The sequence below is a fragment of the Myotis nattereri genome (genome assembly GCF_964212035.1).
Source record: "Myotis nattereri genome assembly, chromosome: 16".
NCBI lineage: Eukaryota > Metazoa > Chordata > Mammalia > Chiroptera > Vespertilionidae > Myotis > Myotis nattereri.
Genome location: NC_138091.1, coordinates 42,194,959 through 42,216,844, shown reverse-complemented (window position 1 = coordinate 42,216,844; position 21,886 = coordinate 42,194,959). Strand labels below are relative to the sequence as shown.

Below are 21,886 nucleotides of genomic sequence, written 5' to 3'. Positions count from 1 at the left end.
CTTTCCCAACTCCCCTTTCGTGTGTGACCCCAGGGGAAGGCCTCGCAGCATCAACTCTGATTCTCAACTCCTGAAAGATGCAGGGATGTCCCTCACTCTTAAATGATGCCCAAGAAGTTGACATTTGCACAGAATTCGTTACCTCTGTCCGGAATTTAGCCAGAGCACCATGAGTCGGAGTCTGGGGCGTGGAAACCATGATCTCCTCCAGATTTTTCCCACTGAACTACACGGGGAGAGAGAAGGAGGTGAGAGCAAGCTCAGCAGCTGTTATTTACAAGTGGAGCTTCTTGTCTGGGTTACATAATGAGTTCAGGAAACTATCAGGGACAATTAACACATATTACATCTCTCCTAACAAAGTCTCAGGAGCCTCACTGGCAGCTCAAAAAAGACGCTTTGGGGATAGTTTTGGGAATGTGAGGAAGATGGAGCTGGCCCAGGAGCAAAACCCAGAGCTTCCTGAAGGGGGCGATGACCTGAATAGAGAGGCTAGTGATATGCAAAAGGACAGCTTTCCCCAACTCCCTTCTCCGGGACCTAATCCTTCCCTGCAGATTTCCCGCCAGGAGGAATGTATATGGCCCCCTTGGATTTCTCTTAAAGTGCTAGGAAAGAGAAACTAACAGGTAGAAACTGTCTCCAACACCTTTAAAATGATAGGAAAGGGGTGCGCCTACCATGACCAGACCAGACCCTCGGAGTCCAGTGGTCTACGATCTGATTCAAGACTAGTTTGAGGGGTCCTGTCCCCCCACCACTGCTGAAATCCAAACTCTCAGTACAGCCCCAGCTTCCCCACGTGGATCCCACACGCCAGTCACAGCGAACTGTCCCATGGCTCCCTGAGAGCATCCTGCTCCTCCTGCCTTCCCACTGAAATGTCCCCGAGCCCAGCCTTCTGACACACAGTTAACCTGCTTGTCCATCCAAAGCCCACTCAGCAGGCCCAAGGAACCCAGTCTCTCTTAGCACCCAGAGATGACCTCTACTCACACTGTGCATTTTGTGTGTAATTGTTTGCATTTCTTTCTTCCCCTAGAAGAAGCTCCTCAGGACAGAAACCATTTCTATTTTAATCTGCATTCTGAGTTCCAAGCAAATTGCCCAACTTAGCAAATGTAAGTGAGGGAATATTCCTTTCTCAGTGCTAGCAAACAGCAGTTACTCAGCAAACATATGAAAACTGTGACTGTGACGTTCTCACCAGCTGGCGTGGCTCAGTGGCCGACCTATGAACCAGGAGGTCACAGTTCAATTCCAGGTCAGGGCATATGCGGGGTGGGCTCGATCCCTAGTGTAGCGTGGAGCGTGCAGGAGGCAATCAATGATTCTCTCTCACCATTGATACTTCTATCTCTCCCTCTCCCTTCCTCTCGGAAATCAATAAAAATATTTTAAAAGAGAAAATTGTGAAGTTCTCAGAGCCTTAAGCACCCCTATCATGTGTGGTTTTCCAAGCATTCAATTCTTCCTTCCCACTTCTTTTGGTTCTGCCACAGATTTGAAGCGCCCCCCCCCCTTCCTTCCTTCCTTCCCTCCCCCAGGAGTGAAGATATTCTGGGACTGGACAGTGCTGCAACTCTGCTTCTCTCCTTTGCTCTCCTTCCCCCCAACATCCTGGAGGGCTCTGGCTTCTGCCAGAGAGAAGCTGTCACTCACTGGGTGAGGCAGGATCCCTGCGGGGCCAGGGAAGCGGCGTGTTTTGGCTCGGGTGGTGGTGCGCGTGGGCGGCTGGGGTGTCCGGTTGGCTGCAGTGACCAGCTGTACCAGGTGGTTGGTGACTATGGGTGTCTGCAGCGCTGCCTGGGGACCCTTGGGGGTGCTGACAGGAGACTCAGTTGAAGACAGTGGAGCTCGGGGTTGTAAGGGCCCCCGAGGGAAAAATCCAGAGCCAGTCCTTGAGAGAGTAGAACAGCTTGAGTTGGGAGTTCGTAGAAAATTAGGTTTGCCACTTAAGTGGGCATTTGGAGATTGGAATGGCTGACTGGGGACACGATTTTGAGGGCTGCTCTGAACAGGCCTCCCGGTAGCTTGGAGAGGCTGGGGTCCTCGAACTGGGGAAGCTTTGGGGCAGACTTCCCAGTGGGTTTGCTGAGCGGGAAGTGTCGAGGCAGTTGGGATAGGCAGGTTACCCATGGCACCCGTCCTCCAGTGGGGCTGTGGAGTCCTACAGTAGACGGCAGGACCTGGAGGCTGACCCTGGGCTGATGTGATACCAGTTATGTGGGTGGCAGGCATGGGGCCCTTTTGGCAAGATCTGCTCAGAGCAGCTACCCGAGCCTTTTTAGTCAATATTGAGTCTTCCTGCTGCCCGGTGGGCAGGATTCCTGTTGCCTCACTGTTAGCTCCAAGTTCCAGCTCCATGCCAGGCCCTCCCAGTTCCATGCTTGCCAGGACCTTATCAAATTCATCTTGCTCAGGTCCCTCGAAGCCACCAATCACCTGCTGCTTGCTCTCAAAGGCAAGCAGGGGGTGGGAGGCCGAGGACTGTGGCCTTGCTGGTTCTTTGAGCACTTCTGTCAGTGTCACTCTTCGCTGACTGCCAGTCCAGTTGCTGGGAGTGGAGACAGGCCTGAGGAGGGCTGTTCCTGTGGGAGCGGCACCCCGGCCGGAGGCAGGAAGGCGGAGTCCCAGGGCTGGTAGGTCCAGAGCCTCTGAGGCAGCAGTAGGGCATGATGGCAGCTGCCCCGAAGACCGTGCCTGCACCGTGTCCTGTGGCCTGGAAGAGGCAGGTCGGAGGCACCCAGCATTCACAGGCCCCGCGCCAGCAACTTGGTTCTCTGCATCTTCCACAGCAGACAAGAAATCCTACAAAGAAGCAGAGACAGTGAGAAATCAAGAAACGCTCCGCTTTTACTGCTCAGGCACGTGGTGTGTATATATGTGCAGCTGCACAAAAGCAAGAACCCAAAGCATGAAAGGCAATGGTGGGGTCTCTCACCACGCTTGACCTTGCCCTTGAGCCCACTACCTCCCGGCTTCTACCCGAAACATTCACAGGCTAAGTCTGCAAGTAGCTTCAGTCAACCTTGAGCGGGCGCTGGGAAGTGGGGGGTGGGCAGTGGTGGCAGTTGGGGGAGCAGCCGTTGAAGTAAATATACGAGGGCACCAACGAGTCAAACAAATCCCCCAAGGTCACAAGGAGTCTAGCTTTCTGCTATCCAGCCTGTGAAATAGGGATTTGTCCAGCTGGTCATGCTGCTTGTCCTTACCCCACCACACACACACACACACACACACACACACACACACACACACACACGGCCTTCAGTAAGCCAGAGAGGCCCAATAGGCAGCAGGTAAATATAGCTTTACAGGCAAGTTAAATTAAGTATGGGCTCCAGTTGGGAAGCAAGGTGAGACTGACATCTTCAAGAGCAACAGACCTGTTCCGAGGGTGTTTTTGAGTCAGAACTGCTGATTTAACTGACAGGAAGGTCCCCGCTGCCCCCACCCCCTGCTGCTGCACTGGGTTGTCTGGGCTAGAGAAAGGTTTTTTTCCTGCTTTGTGTATTAGCATACTCCAACACCACTGCCTTAGGATTTAACAATAATATTAATAACATTAGAATTATTGTAGCAGTAAAAGACTGATGACCTTGGGGGTTGATAGATCTCTTTTCCCAGGAAGACCTCACTTTCAGATGTGATGTTATCTGCCTTGGGAAGGGGAAAAGGATCTGTCATGGATCAGAAACTTGAGTTGTCAGAGTTCTTCACTCTTAATTTCACTACCGGCCTAGCAGCCCTACCATCACCCGGTAAGACTCAAAAGGGTCAATTTAACAGTCACCTTTTCTGTAGTCACACATCGCTAAAGCGAAAAGACAAAGGCAAGGACACATCTTCTTGACAAAGCTGGAACTTTTGAATTATTTGTAAAAATAACAGTCAAGTCCCCAAGTGATAATAAAAATATCTAACATGTGAAACCTCACTAGGTGTCAGGTATCATGTAAATATTTTACCAGAATTGTTTCAATGAATTCTCACATTGGCCCTATGAATAGGTACTGTTATTATTCCTGGTTTTTGGAAGCAGAACCTAAGACTCAGATAGGTTAAGTAACTTCACAGAACCACAACTAGAACCTACATGTGCCCTTGTCACTGTGTCATAGGGTCTCACTGAATGATCTTTTTAAAAATTGTGTGTTTTTTTAAGAGAGATAGAAACATCAATTGGTTGCCTCCTATACACCCCCAACGGGGGATCTAGCCCAAAACCCAGACATGTGCCCTGAGCAGGAATTGAACCGGTGACCTCTTGGTGCATGAGAAGGCTCAATCCACTAAGCCACACTAGCGAGGCTAGACTGATTTTGAAGAGGTCTGACAAAGATTTTTCCCCTTCGAACCTCATGGTCCAAAAGCCTCTGAGGAACGAGGGTATGGGGGTGGGCTGCCAGAAAGGTCCCTGATGCAGCATGCACAATCGTACTCAGCACAAACTTGACATCTGGGCAAATTCTAAATGTGATTTTTAAAGCAAAGCGCTGGGACACAAAAAGTAGGTTTGAATGGCTTGTCATTGATAAAATAGAATAATTTTTTTTAAAATATATTTTTATTGATTTTTTACAGAGAGGAAGGGAGAGGGATAGAGAGTCAGAAACATCAATGAGAGAGAAACATCGATCAGCCGCCTCCTGCACATCCCCCACCGGGGATGTGCTCGCAACCCAGGTACATGCCCTTGACCGGAATCGAACCTGGGACCTTTCAGTCCGCAAGCCGACGCTCTATCCACTGAGCCAAACCGGTTTTGGCAATAATTTTATTCTATAACATAGTTTAGTCATTTCCATGTATGTTAAGACTCGAGTCAGGGGCCAAGACCTCATCCTGGCTGTTGGTGCTTTATTCTTAAGCAGGTTAATTTCCCTTTCTGGGCTTTACTCACTTAAGTCCTACTTCTCTGTGAAAAGGATTTGAGGTAGAAATTTTGGGCCTCCCAAATGAAACTATATCCTTTGGCTCTGAGTGGGAAGAGAGCTATGGAGGTCACTAGTTCAGTAGTCTCTGGCTGCACCCGGAGGTTAGAAATATCCCTGCCTGGGTCCGTCCCAGAAAATTCTTATTTAATTGGTGTAACAGGGCCCTCATAGGGGTGATTCTAATGTGCCAGCTTCAGATCTAGTCTAATCCCTATCTTCTGAGGAGAGAGGGATGGAAAGAACACGTGAGGCAGAATGCCTCGCATGCTGCAGAAGAGAAAATGGAAGGCCAGAGAATGAAGGCCGGTTGGTGACACCAGGCCTCCTGCCGTCCAATAGCTGTGCTGTGTCTGGCTCTCCATCAACTTTCTTCCCACTTCAAGCATGTCATCAAGAAGATGAACCAGCCCTGGACATACGACTCAGTTGGCTGGAGTGTTGTTTTGTGCACCCAAGGCTTGCAGGTTTGATTCCCAGTCAGGGCACATACCCAGGTTTCGGGTTTAATTGTAAGTCCGGGAGTAAATGGGAGGCAACTGATTGATGTTCCTCCCTCACATCGATGTTTCTCTCTCTCTCACCCTCTCCCTTCCTCTTCCTCTAAAATCAACAGAAAAGCATGTCCTTTGGTGAGGATTGAGAAAGAAAAAAACAAATCATCTACAGACACAGCTTCCAGGCAGGGGTCCTTATAATTTACAGGTATGACAATCAGAGAGCTCACCTCTCTGGCTTTTTATTTCTAAGACAGTTAAATAAGTTGTTTACATTTCGCATTATCCCTCAGTCTCTCACAGACAAAAATAAATGTATGTATCAAGTAAAAGGAGATGGGGGCAGGTTGTTTCAAAATGTTCTGAGCCTGGTGTTTACATCTTTTTATTAATTTATCTTTATTGTTGAAAGTATTACATATGTCCCTGGGTATTGACATCTTAAGACCCCCTCTTAAGGGGGGTTCACCAACATTTCCTTACCTCGTCTTCAAACTCCTCATCCACAGCAAACAGCTTCTGCAAACCGCATGCCTGAAAGGAAAACATAGCAATTGAGGTTGGAGGAGAAATGCCATTTGCAAGTACATTCTGTCCTCACTCTGCTTCTTCCCAATTCTAACAAGACCAGCAGGTGTACTGTTTTTGGTCTGTTTGTTTTGCTAGTGTTGGGGGAGGAATAAGGGATGAGAAGAGGTGGGATTTACTTAGAGACTTAGATGATTTCAAATCCTTTCTCCATAAAACCACCCACTCGGGTCCGTCTGCATTAATCTTGGAAGGGGAAGAGGCAAAGGAAAGGCTGCCAAAGGAAGCATGGGTCGTGCTTTAGACTCAGCACCGCACACATGGGCATGAGGATTTTGCAACATCCCAAAGGTCTGGCCTGAGCAACCTTTGTCACACATAAGACACAACCGTAAGTCCAAACATGCCTAGCAGAGGGACCTTTTTGTCTGAAAGCCAAGCCAGGGGTTTCCTTCTATCTGATCCCATGTCCAAAGGCCAGGGTCCCAGGAAGGTGGGATGCCCCAGGCCACAGTTCCTGCTTTCTAGGCAGCACGGCTGCAGCGGCCAGCTCTGCGATGTGTGTCAAACTCAGAGCCAAGGGCTGTGCCTACCCTCCGATGCTCCAGCAGCAAGAGCTACGGCCAGGGACTCAGAGCCAAGGCCTGTGCCTGCCCCCAAGGGTCCAAGGATCAGACGGGACGGGTTGGGGGAAGAGCTGGAAGGCCACGGGAGGGAAACTGAGGCCCAGAGGGCGGTGGGTGCAGAGAGAGCCTGCCCAGGGTCTCGGGGCGCGTCCATGCCAAACCCTGGCTTCCCGACCTCACCTTGTTCTCACCCAAACCCTAAACCGGCCCTGCAGCTCGCCCAGTGGAGGGGCTGGAGCCTGAAGGGCAGCTGTCGGCCCCGGACCCAGAGCCCCGAGGCACGGCATTACCATGGCGACGGCGGGTGCGCTTCCGCTAAAGGGTTAGCCGACAGGCCCCAATTCAGTGGTCGCCGGGGCCTCGGGCGTGGCCCGGGGCGGGAGGGTCGGAGTCCGGGTGACAGTATCTCTGGGGCGAGATCGGAGAGGTCCCTGAGACCCGGGCCGGTGCCAAGATTGGGTCGCCGGGAAGGTGAGGGCCCGAGCCCTAGGTCGCATTCGAAGCCGCCGCCACTCCTGCGTCTCCGCCCTCTTAAAGGGGCGGGCCTATTTTATCCCGCCGACACAAAAGCACTACATCCGCCAGTCTTCCGCCCCGGCCTTAAAGGGAAACGGTTGGGCTCTCGGTCGCCCTCCAGCGGCCACTCGGGCTGGGTCGGCTGGTTCAATAAGCGTTCTGAGGACAGCAAGGTTGGCAATTGGGGCGTATTACGCCCAATCCTGCCCATCCTCCTCTATTGTGTTAAGCGCACTAGGGAGTGGGTACTTGAGCATGACTCATTCGCACCAGAAGCCACCCCGTTGGTTTGTCTGTTCATCTTTCCATCCATCTATCTTGGCAACACATTTTTTAAGTAAAGATGTTCTCGGTCTGGCTCTTTTCATCCTTGGGTGTTTCAGCTGAGATCTCAGATCTTCCCTGGCATCTATTCTCTCCTGTAGCATCCCCCCACCCCCCATCACTATTTTCTTCTCAGCACTTTTCATAATTTATAATTGTCATGGTTTACATCTCTATTATGTCTATTTCTCACTAGAATATGAGGTCCCTGAAGGCAGGGACCTTGTTGGGCTTGTTCAAGTTTGTGTCCCCAGCACTGAGCACAATACACAATAGAGTTATTGAATGACACAATGGCTACTATGTATTGAGCACCATGCTTGGTCCTGGGGATAGAGAAAAGAATGACTGCTTGTGCCCTCAAGTTCACACACAAGTCAGGGAGACACAGATCCAAAAAGAGTCCAGGAGATTTGGGTGGAGAGATGGACAGGGGCCTAGGGAGCTGGGAAGGCCAGCTTCTGTCACTAAAGCCTGCTGTGGTTAACGACCCTTACTCCGACCTCAGTTTCTCTTATGCTTGTCATCACAGGGCTAGTCAGAATGACAGCTAGGGCTGCACAGTTTTGAGGATCAAAAGGCAGGAGGAAGGTCTCCGACTTGACTTCTTAACCATCTGATCTGAGCCAGTCCTGAATCTTTCCTAGGTTTGCCTGGCCTGGCCTCCCCTCCGACAGCCTATGGCTTCTATCATAGCTTCATGTGGACCCGTTTCCTTGTCATGTGTCAGAATGGAGGCCAGGATGGCATTGGGAAAGGGAACCTGGACTCCTAACTTTCATCCAAGTTAGCAATCTTCCCAGTGCTTCTGAACTGGGGGACAAAATCCCAACCCTCCCAGGTACAGGCCTCCTCTCCTCACAGGAACCCCAGGTACAACTCACCCTGCACCACGGTGGACGGTCCCCGAGACCCAGTTCTAGGGCTCCCAGTGACTCTGACCCTGGTCAGCTCAGGTCGGCAGGAGATCACAGAGCCCAGGGCCAAGAGGAAGCATGGAAACTGCTATCCACAGCATGCTCCGCAGCTCCCAGTTTTAACCAATAGCTCAGTTTGTGGTCACAGACATCCCGTACAGAGTGAGGGGCAGGTCTTACTTTAAAGGTTAGGAAACTGAGGCCCAGGGTGGGGAGGGATTCTCAGGATCACACAGCCGCTCGGTGGTGTATCTTCTGGTTGGAAATCCTACGCTTTTCCTCCATCACCGTTCTCAGTGAAATACATTTAGCATCTGTTGCCCCACTTCCTGTTAGAACCTAGAGGAGGGTGGGGGCAGTGGCTGGAGCAAATGGAAAATGTGGGCCCAGGACATTTTGGGGAGGGCCTGACAGGACACAATACGGAGGCTGCCTGGGATTTAAAAATGGGTCGGATAGCTCAGTTGGGTAGAGCATTGTCCTAATACCAAGGTTTCAGGTTCAGTCCCCAGTCAGGGCACATACAAGAGGCAACCAATGAATGCATAGATAAGAGGAACAACAAATGATGTTTCTCTCTCTCTCTCTTCCTCTCCCTTCCTCTCTCAGAAATCAGTTAACAAAAACATATAAAAATATTTTTAAAAAATTCTTCAGCTCTAGCCGGTTTGGCTCAGTGGATAGAGTGTTGGCCCACAGACTGAAGGGTCTCAGATTCGATTCCGGTCAAGGGCACGTACCTCGGTTGCAGGCTCGATTCCTGCCCCAGTGGGGGCATGTGTGGGAGGCAACCACTCGCTGTGTCTCTCACATGGCTGCTTCTGTGTGTCTCTCCCCCTCCCTTCCACTCTCTCTAAAAATCAATGGAAAAATATCCTCAAGTGAAGATTAACAAAAAACAAAAATTCTTCAATCCCTCCCTGTCACCAGAGGTGACATATGAGATCCCCAGGGTCTACCATGCCCTGGCGTCTGCTTCACTGCCCTATCTTGCCTTCAACCAACCTCCCAGTCACGATCAACCCCTCTTCACCCCACTTGGTTTTCATGCCCTAGGGCCCAGGCCGCCTCCTTACCTGCCCCGGGCAGACCCAGGCGTCCTTCTCCTTGGTTCCCTGCACTTGGGGCCTGGCTCCAGGTTGGCTTGGTTTCCTGTATGCCCTGTGTTTTCTTCAGATTTCTTCACACCCCCTTGCTGGACATCGAATCCCTACAGGGCAACCATGATGGCTTTTCACTTTGTGAACCACACTTGGCACAGGACCTGGCACATGCAAGACACTCAACCAGCATCTGTTGAATGACTTAATGCCCTTTGTCAGGAGAGAGTGCGAACGAGCCTGAGCAACTCCATACTCACTCACACAAATGCCTGCAGTTGCTGGATGGGGAGCTTCATCTTCTTAGGGACCAAGGAGAGCAGGCCTGGTGTGTGTGTGTGTGTGTGTGTGTGTGCAGCCTTTTTCATTGGCTTTGGAGCTAGACAAATCTTGGTTCATATTTGACCCTGTGGCTAACTGGCTGTGTAACTCTGAGTAAGTTACTTTATCTCTCTGAACCTTAGTTGACTCATCTGTGAAAATGGAATAACACCTCTTCCTCACAGGATTGCTATGCGATTAAATAAATTAAGGCACCGAAATGGCCAACTCCACAGCATGTTGGCAAGGGCTCAACAATGTGGGTTCCTTCCCCCTACTTGAGTTTGCAAACATGTGCTGAGGTTTGTTATGGGGACCTCATGCCTTGCGTTTGTATCTATTGCAGCGTACTTGCCAATGCATTTTGTCCTAAGTTGTGTTTTTATCATACGTACAGGGGTATGCTGGTCAGTGTGCTGATGGATGTCTTTATGTGTTTCTATTGACATTCACCTTGGTATGGGAAGTGGCATACACTGGCATGAGTACAAGAGTCTTCCATGGTCGTTTTGGTGGGTGACGCATGTTGAGTGAGTGTGTAAAATGTGTGTGGAATAAGATGTGTGTGGTGTGCTGCCTACGAGGGTGGGGATCTGAGTGTATGGAGGTGGGGAAGGGCTGGTGGCTTCGTGTGTATTAAAGGCTGGGTAGACTAGTGCGGTGGGGTACAATTCTCTGTGTTTATGGAAATATTTTCTGTTTGCACTGTTCGAGCAGCCACGGGACACATGGAACTATTGATCACTGGAAACGTGGCTAGAGCAACTGAAGAACAAAGTTTTACTTGTGTTTAATTTTAATTAATTTGAATGGAAATCGTCACAGGTAGACAGAAACCTCAAACTTGTTCTCCACAGGCCAGTGGTGTGCATTCTCGTTCCTCTTAACAGGGAAACGCATCTGACGTGTCCTGACCCCAGCAGGTCCATGGACCCGCTGGAGCCCCGCCCGCGAACGCACGTGTGCGCGCGTGAGATGTACGGAGGGGGCCATCCGCCTCCCTCCTTCCCCAGGCCCCAGGCGAGCAGTGAATCAGCCTGACAATGAAGTGAGTCATTCATGAACTGCCCCGGCGAACCAGCAGGCGGGAAGCAAACGTCAGCGAGCCGCCCAGCCCTCCCCTCCAACCCCCCAGTGGGATCGCGCAACCCCACGCACTGCAGATGTTGAAGAAAATGACGCGAGCGAATCAAGGCACCAAAGCTCATCCCCTCGACCCCTCCCTCTGGTTTGCAATCCATTCACCGCCCAGCCCCTTTCTCCCCTCCGGTGGCATGTGAGTCATCTCAAGATCTACACCCCCAACCAAACCCCCACCGCCCTAAGCATCCCTGAGCTGGTCTTCCTCCAAAGCTGGGGGGAGGCTGGAGGGGTGTGCGGCGGGGAGCTGAGCCCCTGGTGGGGTACCATGCTCTGCCTTTGGAAGCCAGGCTGACCTACTCAGGGCTGTGGTGTGGGCGGGGCTCAGGGCTGGGTGCAGGCTGCTGGCTGGATCCGGAGCTGGCGTCCAGCTTGCTTGGAGGAGCATCAAGACAAACATGAGGGCAGCGGGGAAGGAGCTGCTGAAGCTGCTGCCTGGAGCACCTGTGGCTGGTGGAGAGGAGGGGGTTTGGAGAGGGCAAGAATAATCCTATGTGTTTTCAGGGAAGGCCCACACAGGGTCTCCCCAGGACCTGATGATCTTCAGAACCTGGAAGCTTCTCTCCTCTGCACTCCTTCACCTGCTCCCCACAACCTGTACCTCACTACTCCCCATCAATCAGCCTTCTTCTCTTGGAGGGAACCTTAGTTGAGGATTCTGACTTGGACATTTGGGTCATTACTAGGTCAGAAAAATATCACCAGCTCTGGCTGGGTAGCTCGGTTGTTGGGGTGTCCTCTCCATGGTCCAGGATTTCAGGTTTGATCCCTGGTCAGGGCGCATACAAGAATCAACCAATGAATGCATAAATAAGTGGAACAACAAATCGATGTCTCTCTCTCTCAAATCAATAAAAATAGCGCTGGTGGGTGTGGCTAAGTTGGTTGGGCATAGTCCTGTGCATCAAAAGGTGCTAGTTCAGCCAATTGATTCTTTGCTCTCACATCGATTTCTCTCTCTCTCTCTCTCTCTCTCTCTCTCTCTCTCTCCCCCCTCTCCTCCCTTCCTCTCTTTAAAAATCAATAAAAATATCTTTTTAAAAAAACTAATGAAAAAAATAATAAAATCAAGTAAAAATACCTTCAAAAGCCTTAAAAATGTGTGAACTCTTAGATAAAACAGCTCCACTTCTAAGGATTTGTCCTAAGAAAATAATAATTGATATATGCAGCAATTTAGCTACTAGAATGTGCACCACAGCATTATTTAAAATGGTATAAAATTGGAAACAATCCAAACGTCCACCGAAAGGGACTGAATAGAGAAACTGTAGAAGAGCACAATGGGAGACAAGGCAACCAAAGAAATTAATGTGGAACAAGACTCAATACCCTGGGAATATTTTCATGAAAAATTAGATTGTAAGATGTTTTGTCCAGTATGATACAGTTTTTCTTGAAAAAATATGAGCATGGAAAAAAGGTTAGAAAAGTATTCACCCAATTATTAATAATTGTTCTCATTGGATTATGGATTTAGAAGTAATTTTATTCTCTTCTTTGTACTTCTCAGAGTCCCCCCAGAATTTCTACATTAAAAGTTTGTAATTTTTTTTAATATATATTTTATTGATTTTTTACAGAGAGGAAGGGAGAGGGATGGAGAGTTAGAAACACCGATGAGAGAGGAACATCGATCAGCTGCCTCCTGCACACTCCCCACTGGGAATGTGCCTGCAACCAAGGTACATGCCCTTGACCGGAATCGAACCCGGGACCCTTGAGTCCACAGGCCGACACTCTATCCAGTGAGCCAAACCGGTCAGGGCAAAAGTTTGTAATTTTTGATAGCAGAAAAAGTAATTAATTTATTAAATGTTTTAAAAAGCCATTTGTGGAGGTGGTAATGAGAATTAACTGTAAATGGGTATTATACACCGGGGTGATGAAATGTTTTAAAACTGGATTATGTGATGGTTGTACAACTTGGTGAATTTAATAAAAAATGTTGACTTGTTCATTCAAAATTGGTAAATTTTATGTTATCTAAATTATATCCAAAATTATCTAAAAACTCTTAACAAAAGTCATTTGCTTGCCGAAACCGGTTTGGCTCAGTGGATAGAGCGTCGGCCTGCGAACTGAGGGGTCCCAGGTTCGATTCCGGTCAAGGGCATGTGCCTGGGTTGCAGGCACATCCCCAGTGGGAGATGTGCAGGAGGCAGCTGGTCGATGTTTCTCTCCCATCGATGTTTCTAACTCTCTATCTCTCTCACTTCCTCTCTGTAAAAAATCAATAAAATATATTAAAAAAAAAAAAAGTCATTTGCTGGGCTGCCTACCATTAAGGTCAGTCTCCCAACCTAATCTCAAAGTTTGGGAGTAGTCGGGATAGCAGTCACCCACTTAAATTTGAAATTCAGATAAGGAATAATTTTTTTCTTTTAAATATATTTTTATTGATTTCAGAGAGGAAGAGAGAGGGAGGGAGGGAGAGAGAGAGAAACTTTATCGATGAGAGAGAATCATGGATCGTCCGCCTCCTGCACGCCCCCTAGTGGGGATCGAGCCCGAGATCCAGGCACAATGGAACCCGGGACCCTTCAGTCTGCAGGCTGATGTTCTATCCACTGAGCCAAACCGTCCAGGGCAGGAATAACTTTTAATATAAGTATAAAATAAGTAATAAAGTTTAAAAAGTCATGAATTCTTGCTTTCCCTGCCGATAGCGCTCTCAAACATGGTGAACGTTCCTAAAACCCGCCGAACTTTCTGTAAGAAGTGTGGCAAGCATCAACCCCACAAAGCAACACAGTACAAGAAGGGCAAGGCTTCCCTGGATGCGCGGGGAAAGCGGCGTTGTGACAGGAGGCAGAGTGGCTATGGTGCGCAGACAAAGCCGATTTTCTGACAAAAGGCTAAAACTACAAAGGAGATTGTGCCGAGCTTGAGTGCGTTGAGCCTGACTGCAGGTCTAAGAGAACGCTGGCTATTAAGGGATGCAAGCATTGTGCACTGGGAAGCGATAAGAAGAGAAAGGGTCAAGTGATCCAGTTCTCAGCTTCATATTTTGTTTTATTATATGACAATAAAATCTAGATATGTTCACTTCAAAAAAAAAAGTCATGAATTCTTTTTTTTTTTAATATATTTTATTGATTTTTTTACAGAGAGGAAGGGAGAGGGAGAGAGAGCTAAAAACATCGATGAGAGAGAAACATTGATCAGCTGCCTCCTGCACACCTTCTACTGGGGATGTGCCCACAACCAAGGTACATGCCCTTGACCTGAATCGAACCCGGGACCCTTCAGTCCGCAGGCCGACGCTCTATCCACTGAGCCAAACCGGTTAGGGCAAGTCATGAATTCTTAATATGAGAACTCTACACAATTAGTATTTATCTGAAACTCAAATTTAACTGGGCATCCTGTGTTTTTATTTGCTAATTCTGGCAACCCCAATCTGGAGTCTTTGCTCTTGCTGCACCCCTGGGGCAGGGAAACAGACTTGGGGATGGCCATCTGGGTGTACTTACTCCCAGGGCAATTCTACAGGGCCTGGGAGAAGGAGCTGGGAGCTCAGGACTGGAAACTGCAGGTGAGAGGGGGTGTGGGTTGCGACCATTTCTAGCGTGGACATTGAGTATCTTGCTTGGAATGAAGTGGTCAATACCGTTTCAGCTGGTTCAGAACCAAGGAGTGGTAAAACCAAGGCTGGGGTGAGGGTGGGGCTTACCCTTTGCCGTGCTGTGCTGGCCCTTCACGCAGGTACTCCATGTCATGCCCCAGCAGCCCACCGAGGAGGATGTCATTGTCCATTTTTATAGATGAGGAAGTAGAGCAGTGGTTCTCAACCTTCCTAATGCCGCGGCCCTTTAATACAGTTCCTCATGTTGTGGTGACCCCCAATTTCATTGTTACAAATTGAACATAATTAAAGCGTAGTGATTAATCACAAAAACAATATGTAGCCGAAACCGGTTTGGCTCAGTGGATAGAGCGTCGGCCTGCGGACTGAAGGGTCCCAGGTTCGATTCCGGTCAAGGGCATGTACCTGGGTTGCGGGCACATCCCCAGTGGGAGATGTGCAGGAGGCAGCTGATCAATGTTTCTCTCTCATCGATATTTCTAACTTTCTATCTCTCTCCCTTCCTCTCTGTGAAAAAATCAATAAAATATATTTAAAAAAAAACCAAACAAACAAAAAAAAAACAATATGTAATTATATATGTGTTTTCCGAAGGTCGTAGGCTACCCCTGTGAAAGGGTCGTTCGACCCCCAAAGGGGTCTTGACCCACAGGTTGAGAACCGCTGAAATAGATTCTAAGAGATTATTCCAAGTTCACAGCTAAGTATCTGAGCGTCAATCCAGGTCAATGTCTTCACTCTTTTATTGGGTTGAAATCCAGTGGTTAAACTAAACAGGCTCTGGGCTCCCATAACCTGGGTCAGATCTCTTCTTCTTCACTTACTGGATTTGTGGCTTTTGGCCAGTTCCTTATTTCTCCTGCACCTCAGGTCGTCCATCTTACAACTGGGGATAAGAATAAGAATAAGAATGCATACCTGTGGGGTTGGGAGGATGAAATGAAAGTCTGTTGTCTGCTGCTCTGTCTGTTCACTGGGCAGGACGTGTCCTCGTGGATGTGCAGAGACCCTACTGCTTGAGGATGATGGAATGTGCCTTCTAGACACGTGGATCAAGGACTTCCTGTCGGGATGTCCTGGGTCCTCAAAGAGTTCCCAGGAGAAAAAGGACATGACTCTCTCTGTCTATTTGGGGAGACCTCTCAAACCTAGAGAGACCTCATCTGGGTGCGGCTCCCAGGGAAGAAAGGCAATTGGGCCAGTTTTCTGTGGCTCTAGTCACGCCCCTCCATATGTCATGTCAGTACACTGCGTCTTGACCTCTATTCTCTCATGGCCTTAGGGGCAAGAGGACCTTCCAGAATCACACAGTCCAACCCTCCGATCACAGACGGAACACTGAGTCTCAGAGAAGGCAACGATTTGTCTGAGCTTCTATAGGCAGAGCTGGCCTATGCCCCCCAGGCTCCTTCCTTCCCCACTGCTCAACCCTGCTTCTTGGGGGGCTGTTGTTGCCAAAGGATCATAAGCTCCCGGGGGGCAGGCACATTTATACCCTCTGTCCCCTCCCTGACATGCATGTCCTGCTCAGAGACGACACCCTGGAGGAGCCTGTAGACATGTGGGATGTGACCGGCCAGAGCTGTCCTTGCACTGTTGTGTTCGTGTGGCCTTGGCTTCTCAGCAGGCAGCCAGGGGCCACATCCAGTCCAGGGAATCCTGGGGCATCCTGGGCCTCGGCTCCAGGTCCCAGGAGGAAGGTGGGGAAGAGACCAGGTTCCCTTTTCAGTCATCCCCCTGGACCCCCCGCTCTTTTTGCTGTTAGAGGGCTAAGCAGGCTCCATGTGGGCCACTCCAAGGATGAGAAGCCTTGTCCTAGGGTCCCACCTCTGTCTGTCCCAGGCCTCTGGTCACCGGCTGTCCTCTAGCAGGTGGCTGTGGCTGCTGTGGGAGCTCATGGCTGTGGACTATAGACCAGGGGACTGTAGCTCTTCTCTGCTCTCCGCGTTTTTTTTTTGTTTGTTTGTTTGTTTTTTAAGGCACCATGAAAAATGATGGTAGCTGCATCCAGAATAGTCTTCTTTCACAGCTTGTTCTAGAAGCTGGTTTCCCCAGGCTTGGTCACTGCTGAGTGTAGAGACAGTGGCCTCCTCCCAACCTCCCCCAGGAAGGCGGGAGCTAGGAGGCCTGGGGAGGGACAGAAAGTGTCAAGGGACAAGTGAGGCTCTCGAGCGAGGAGTGACTGAGGCTCTGTCTCCAACAGGCCCTCCCTTTTTCTTCCTTTTCTTGTTAGCCACAACTCTAGAACTGTTAGCTATCTGAGCTAGAAAAATCCTCAGAAGTCATCCATCCAATCATACCATTTTACAGATGAGGAAAATGAAGCCCAGAGGGGTGAAGGCTTGCCTAGGAACCTGTCAGTTGCTCTTCCTCCAAAATCTCAGTCACGTGTGATTGGATGCTGGATGCTGGCTTGGAACCAGCTTCCCTTTGCCCTACGCCCAGAGGGGAAGGGGGGAGTGAAGGAGGGGAGGGGGGACAGTTCTCCCATCCTTCCTTTTCAACGTCACCCATGGTCCCATCAGAACTGCCTCTAGCTGGAAGGAAGGACATCTAGTCCGCCCCCCTCTTGCTACAGGTAACGAAACAAAAGGTCCAGAGAGAGGAAGGGACTTGTACAACGTCACACAGGGAGACCTGGGCCAAACTCAGGCATCCTGAGTTCAACTCGCACAACTCGGGTCCTCAAAGACACGCCTTTGCTTTGTGCCTGGGGCACATGAATTGTTTTTCCCTGAAATAAATTCTCTTCTGGATCTTGAGCCTATTGTAAAAAGCCTGTTGACAGGACTGGACCTTAACGCATCCAGAAAGAATGAAGGCCCAGCTTCAACATGGGAGCCTAGTGCCATGCTGGATGTGGTCACATCTGCCATCACATCCAAGTGGGAATTCGCGAGTGTCCGCACTGAAAGGGACCTTAGAGAGTAGAAGTCCGAGTTCTGTGTCCCAGATAAGGACACTAAGGTCCCAAGGGGAAACGACTTATCCAACAGCACACAGGGATGGAGCTGGTCCTAGGACCCAGGCTTTCTCATCTCTTATCCTGTTTGTTTGTTTATGTGTCGTCCCCACAGTCCCTAGCGTTGTGCTGGCCTCATAAATTTTCTTTCATTTTCCCCCCTGTAGCAATCCTAATGACCATTTATCGCTATGTCTGGTTTTGTGCTAAGCTTTTTTGTGTGTGTACTGTGTCACCACAGACTTATAAGGGAGGTGCACAAACTGAGGCGCCTGAGATAACATCATTTAACAAAAACACACAGATAAGAAGTGGCGCAATCAGGCTCCCACTTACAGAACTGCGCTTTACCCAAACTAAAAAAGACCTGGAACCCAGATCCTCCCCCTCCCCGCAAAGCGCCACAGTCCCCACCACCCACCAACCCTGCCCCTGAGTCGATGCAGATGTCAGACACCTGCAGACCCAGGCCAGTGACCTGTCCTCAGAGGCCAGAGATCGTGGAGATGTCCTCAATAGAGGCGTCCCTGACATGAAGCCCAACCCCCGGCCGATGCCATAATGTCAGTGTGCCCAATGCGTTCTTGCTGAATGGAATAGGAACAAGGTGCCTTAGGTACAAGCTGCCCTCGGTAAATGTAAAAGCTTAAAGAATGCACACTTCCTTTCACAGAGACCTAGTGAATTGCTTGGGTTTAGCAGCTCAGTTCTTTCTTGCTCTGTATGATTTCCTGCCAGAGGCTGTACTGAGGCAGAACGAGACTGTTTCCACCCCAGACACTCATTGGAGGCCATCAGGGCCCCTTAAGTATTGTCCCACCAGAGAAGGGAAATGTGAGCTAGACCACGCTGGCCAGAGGATCCCAGGGCCTCTGGAATCCTGCCCATGGATCTGAGGATTTCCACCGCAGGAGAAATTCTGGGTGAAAGTTTGAAGGTGAGGGAGGGCACATTGGAACTGGGTATCCTGCCTGTTCCCCAAGCAATGCTAACCTCAGAGGGCATAGACCCTGGGTGAGTGAGAGGGGGTGTGGAGGAGATGGGTTAGCGGTCAGTACAGCAGTGTCCACCAAGCAGGGAGGAACACTGCTCTCTCTCCTGCTCCAAGTACTGGCCAGGACTCTTCTCGTGATTCCAGGCAGGAGTAGTGACTCCCGAGCCCCTAATGGTGTTGCTTAACACTCCTCATTCCCCTCCCCAGCCCTGATGCCTTCTTCTCAAAGTCCAATAGTGCTTCCACCTGCCAGGTTACATACCTGGCTCTCCGCCAAGACTGATTTTCTTCTACTAAGAAGCCAAATTCACCACTGGGTCCCAGGGTCAGAAGGTCTACATCGGGGCACTGAGGGCGTGGTTAACAGGACAGCCTCAGGACACCTGTTTCCATGGTAAATGGTCCTAGCAAGGGCCTGCCCTAGGGACTCATAACAAAAGACATTTTATTCTCTGTGAGGAACTCTAAGTTCCTTAAAGACAGATTCATTTCTATATTCCTAGCACCCAGGTACTCAAGAAACATGTAGAATGAATGCGGAATTATTTAACCCACACTTAGCTGAAAAGGGGAAACCTGAGGGCTAGTTAGGGCCCCATATGGTGAGTTATATTAACTTCTAGGACATTTGACCACTGGGGACCAAGGCGATTAGTCGCAGGGACCTCCAGAAAAGGGGGCTAGAGTGCTGGAATTGGGAGCCCAGCTGCCCTAGGCCCTGTTCCTTGTGTTCAGGGGACAGAGAGACTAGATTTGAATCCCTGTTCTTGCTTGCATGAACTCCGTGATTTGGGGCAAGTTATTTATTTCTCTCATCTACGGAATCAGAAGTGCCTAGCAGGTGTTCTGCAAGATAGTCATTGACATATGTCATACCAGATGGAGGATTCTGTCCTCATGTTCTGAGATCGCAAGAGAAGAAATTCCAGTCTTCAGTATCCCAGAGTCTTTATGGAGTACCTGCTATGATGTAATAGGTGCTGGAAAGGCAACAGGAAATATGATCTTACCTCTTTTCTCAAGTGGCTCACACTCTGTTTGGGGAGGCAAAACATAAGGACCGAGAAAGCAAAATGCCAACCCAACCCAACCCAACCCAACAAGAGACAACATAGGTTGAATAAAAGTAACAGCAAATGGGTGGCACCATCAATACAGAACTGTCAGGAGGATCCCTGTCTTGGAGTGACATGGGATAACTTGGGGGGGGGGAGGCTTTCTGCTCAGAGTCCCTTGTCCAGTCAAAAAATGCTCACCTTGGCTTAACCTTTTTTTTTTTTTAATATACTTTATTGATTTTTTACAGAAGGGAGAAGGAGAAGGATAGAGAGTTAGAAACATCGATGAGAGAGAAACATCGATTCAGCTGCCTCCTGCACACCCCCTACTTGGGATGTGCCCGCAACCAAGGTACATGCCCTTGACCGGAATCGAACCTGGGACCCTTCAGTCCGCAGGCCAATGCTCTATCCACTAAGCCAAACCGGTCAGGGCGGCTTAACCTTTTAATACTCATTCATTCCATTTTAATAAATATTCATTAAATCTTGTTTTGTTCCAGGCACTGCTGGGTGGAAATGTGTGGGTTCTGCACTCAAGAAGCGTACAGAGGTGGACACTGAACCAATAATGCCATATATAGATATATATTTACAAATTGTTATCAGAATCAATAAAAGCATATATGAAGTTAGTTCTGCAGATGGGGTTCAGGAATTAGCATTTTGAACAAACTCCTCAGTTAATTTGTAAGAACCCTAAAGTTTAAAATCCACTTTTCTGGGCCAGATACAGATTTCAGTGAGAAAATCGGAACGGTTTTAAACCCTCTCTTTGATTAGATTTGTGTTCTAAAAAGTCACGCTGGTTTTGGGAGAAGGCTAGGATGGGTGCAGGGAGTGGACTAATTGGGGAGGCAGACGTAGTATCTGAGCTGAGGAGTGATTTGGCTTAGTACAAGGGGTGGGGCTGTAGTTGTGTCTGGGGCTGGAGAGGGAACTGCTTTATGAGATACCTTGTAGAAACAATCTTTGTCATTTGCTCCAAAAATATTTATGTATGTCACTTTTTCTGATTAGATGATACATGATAGTTGCAAAACTTCAGCATACAGGAAAAGATAAATAAGAAAACAAAGGTAAATATTTTGGTATTTATTCTCCTGGCTTCTTCCTATACACACATACTCAGACATATGGATCTAGTTTGTTGTTTACAATAACGGAGCAATTCTATAGTTCCTAGTTTGAATCCTGATTTTCAAGAAAACAATATAGCATAAGCATCTTTTCAGGTCATTATAGACATATCATTTTTAATGTCTGGAGAGCATTCCACTGAATGAACGTGCCCTAGTTTACTTGCCAGTCCCTTACTACTGATGGATATTTAGGTTGTTTCCAACTTTTCATGTCATTGTAAACAATCTCTTTCCTTCCATATTCATTTTTGGAGACATTTTTATTTCCTTAGAATAAAATTTGCTAGTGGAATTACTGGACTATTGACAAACTGTCTAGGTTTAACCACACATACTCATATGGTGTCCTAAGGAGAGCTGTAGATGAGAATGGCACCAAAGTCAGGTTGTAGATAAGCATGGCATCAGAGACCGGAAGTCTCCCTTTGCAAGGCCTTGGACTGTTACAACCATATCCCCCCGGCTTTCCCCAATCTTTTTTTTTTTTTCCCCCCCTGACACGGATGTAGTGTGTGAGGTCAGAGCTCAAGATCCGTCCCAACCACCCACCCCGAGCCTGGCACCTTGGCTGGGGCCTCCGAGGACCCCCCTAGCCCCTAGTAATCCGCCCCCAGTTCCCCTCCCCCACCGCAGTAGGGCGTGTTAGGAAGAAGCTAAGCAGGCGACGATTGCACCATCCACGGTTCGAAAAGGAAGTCGAGGAAGCGCGGGGAGGAAAATCAGGCGTCCCCAAGGCGGAGCCCCAGCAGCCAGACCCGGCCGCCCGCAGCGCCCCTTCCAGCACCATTCGCGGGGCTCGATCCCTGCCCTTCACCCCCTTCCCAGCCCCGCTCTGCGCGGGGTACCAGCCCTTTAAGGAGCTGTTCCAGTGGCGCCGCTGGCCCCGCCCTGCAGGGAGGGCCTAGAGGGAGGGGAGGGGTTGGAGGTGGATGAAGCGGCGGGAGGGTGGGGGGGGCGATGCCTATTTTTAGCTCTGGGTCGGGTCACGTGACGGGAGTGACGTCTCCGAATGTTGTTGTTGGTGGCGGCGGCGATCGGAGCCGGAGGAGCCGCCGCAAAGATGGAGGAGCCGTCGGGGAGGCGCTGCCGCCGCTGCCGCCGCCACTGCTGCTGTCGCCGCCGTCCGCGAAGCTGGAGCTCGATCCACAGGGGGTGAGCGCACCGCACCACCCGGGTCCCACCTCCCCCGGGCCCCCGGGACGCGAGGCGGCGCACCTCCTCCTGCCGTCGCTGTC

General features: G+C 49.6%; 2 protein-coding genes across 3 annotated transcripts in view; one reads left to right on the top strand and one right to left on the bottom strand.

Annotated features, from left to right (window-relative positions):
- HROB (homologous recombination factor with OB-fold) overlaps window positions 1-21,886 on the bottom strand; it is a gene marked incomplete at its 5' end in the record, with an annotated part of 29,048 nt that overhangs the window by 6,910 nt on the left and 252 nt on the right. The window contains 5 exons of the mRNA XM_081108959.1: window positions 143-226; window positions 1,663-2,811; window positions 5,918-5,968; window positions 21,466-21,552; window positions 21,639-21,782. Of these exons, the coding sequence (XP_080965085.1) occupies window positions 143-226; window positions 1,663-2,811; window positions 5,918-5,968; window positions 21,466-21,552; window positions 21,639-21,782 (1,515 nt within the window). The remainder of the gene's footprint in view (window positions 1-142; window positions 227-1,662; window positions 2,812-5,917; window positions 5,969-21,465; window positions 21,553-21,638; window positions 21,783-21,886) is intronic.
- Window positions 21,562-21,886, top strand: part of HDAC5 (histone deacetylase 5) — a 34,295-nt gene continuing 33,970 nt past the window's right edge. The window contains exon 1 of one of the 2 annotated variants that reach the window (XM_081109784.1): window positions 21,562-21,803. The gene's annotated coding sequence lies outside the window, so the exon portion shown is untranslated. The remainder of the gene's footprint in view (window positions 21,804-21,886) is intronic. The other variant, XR_013996975.1, reaches the window with a different exon arrangement.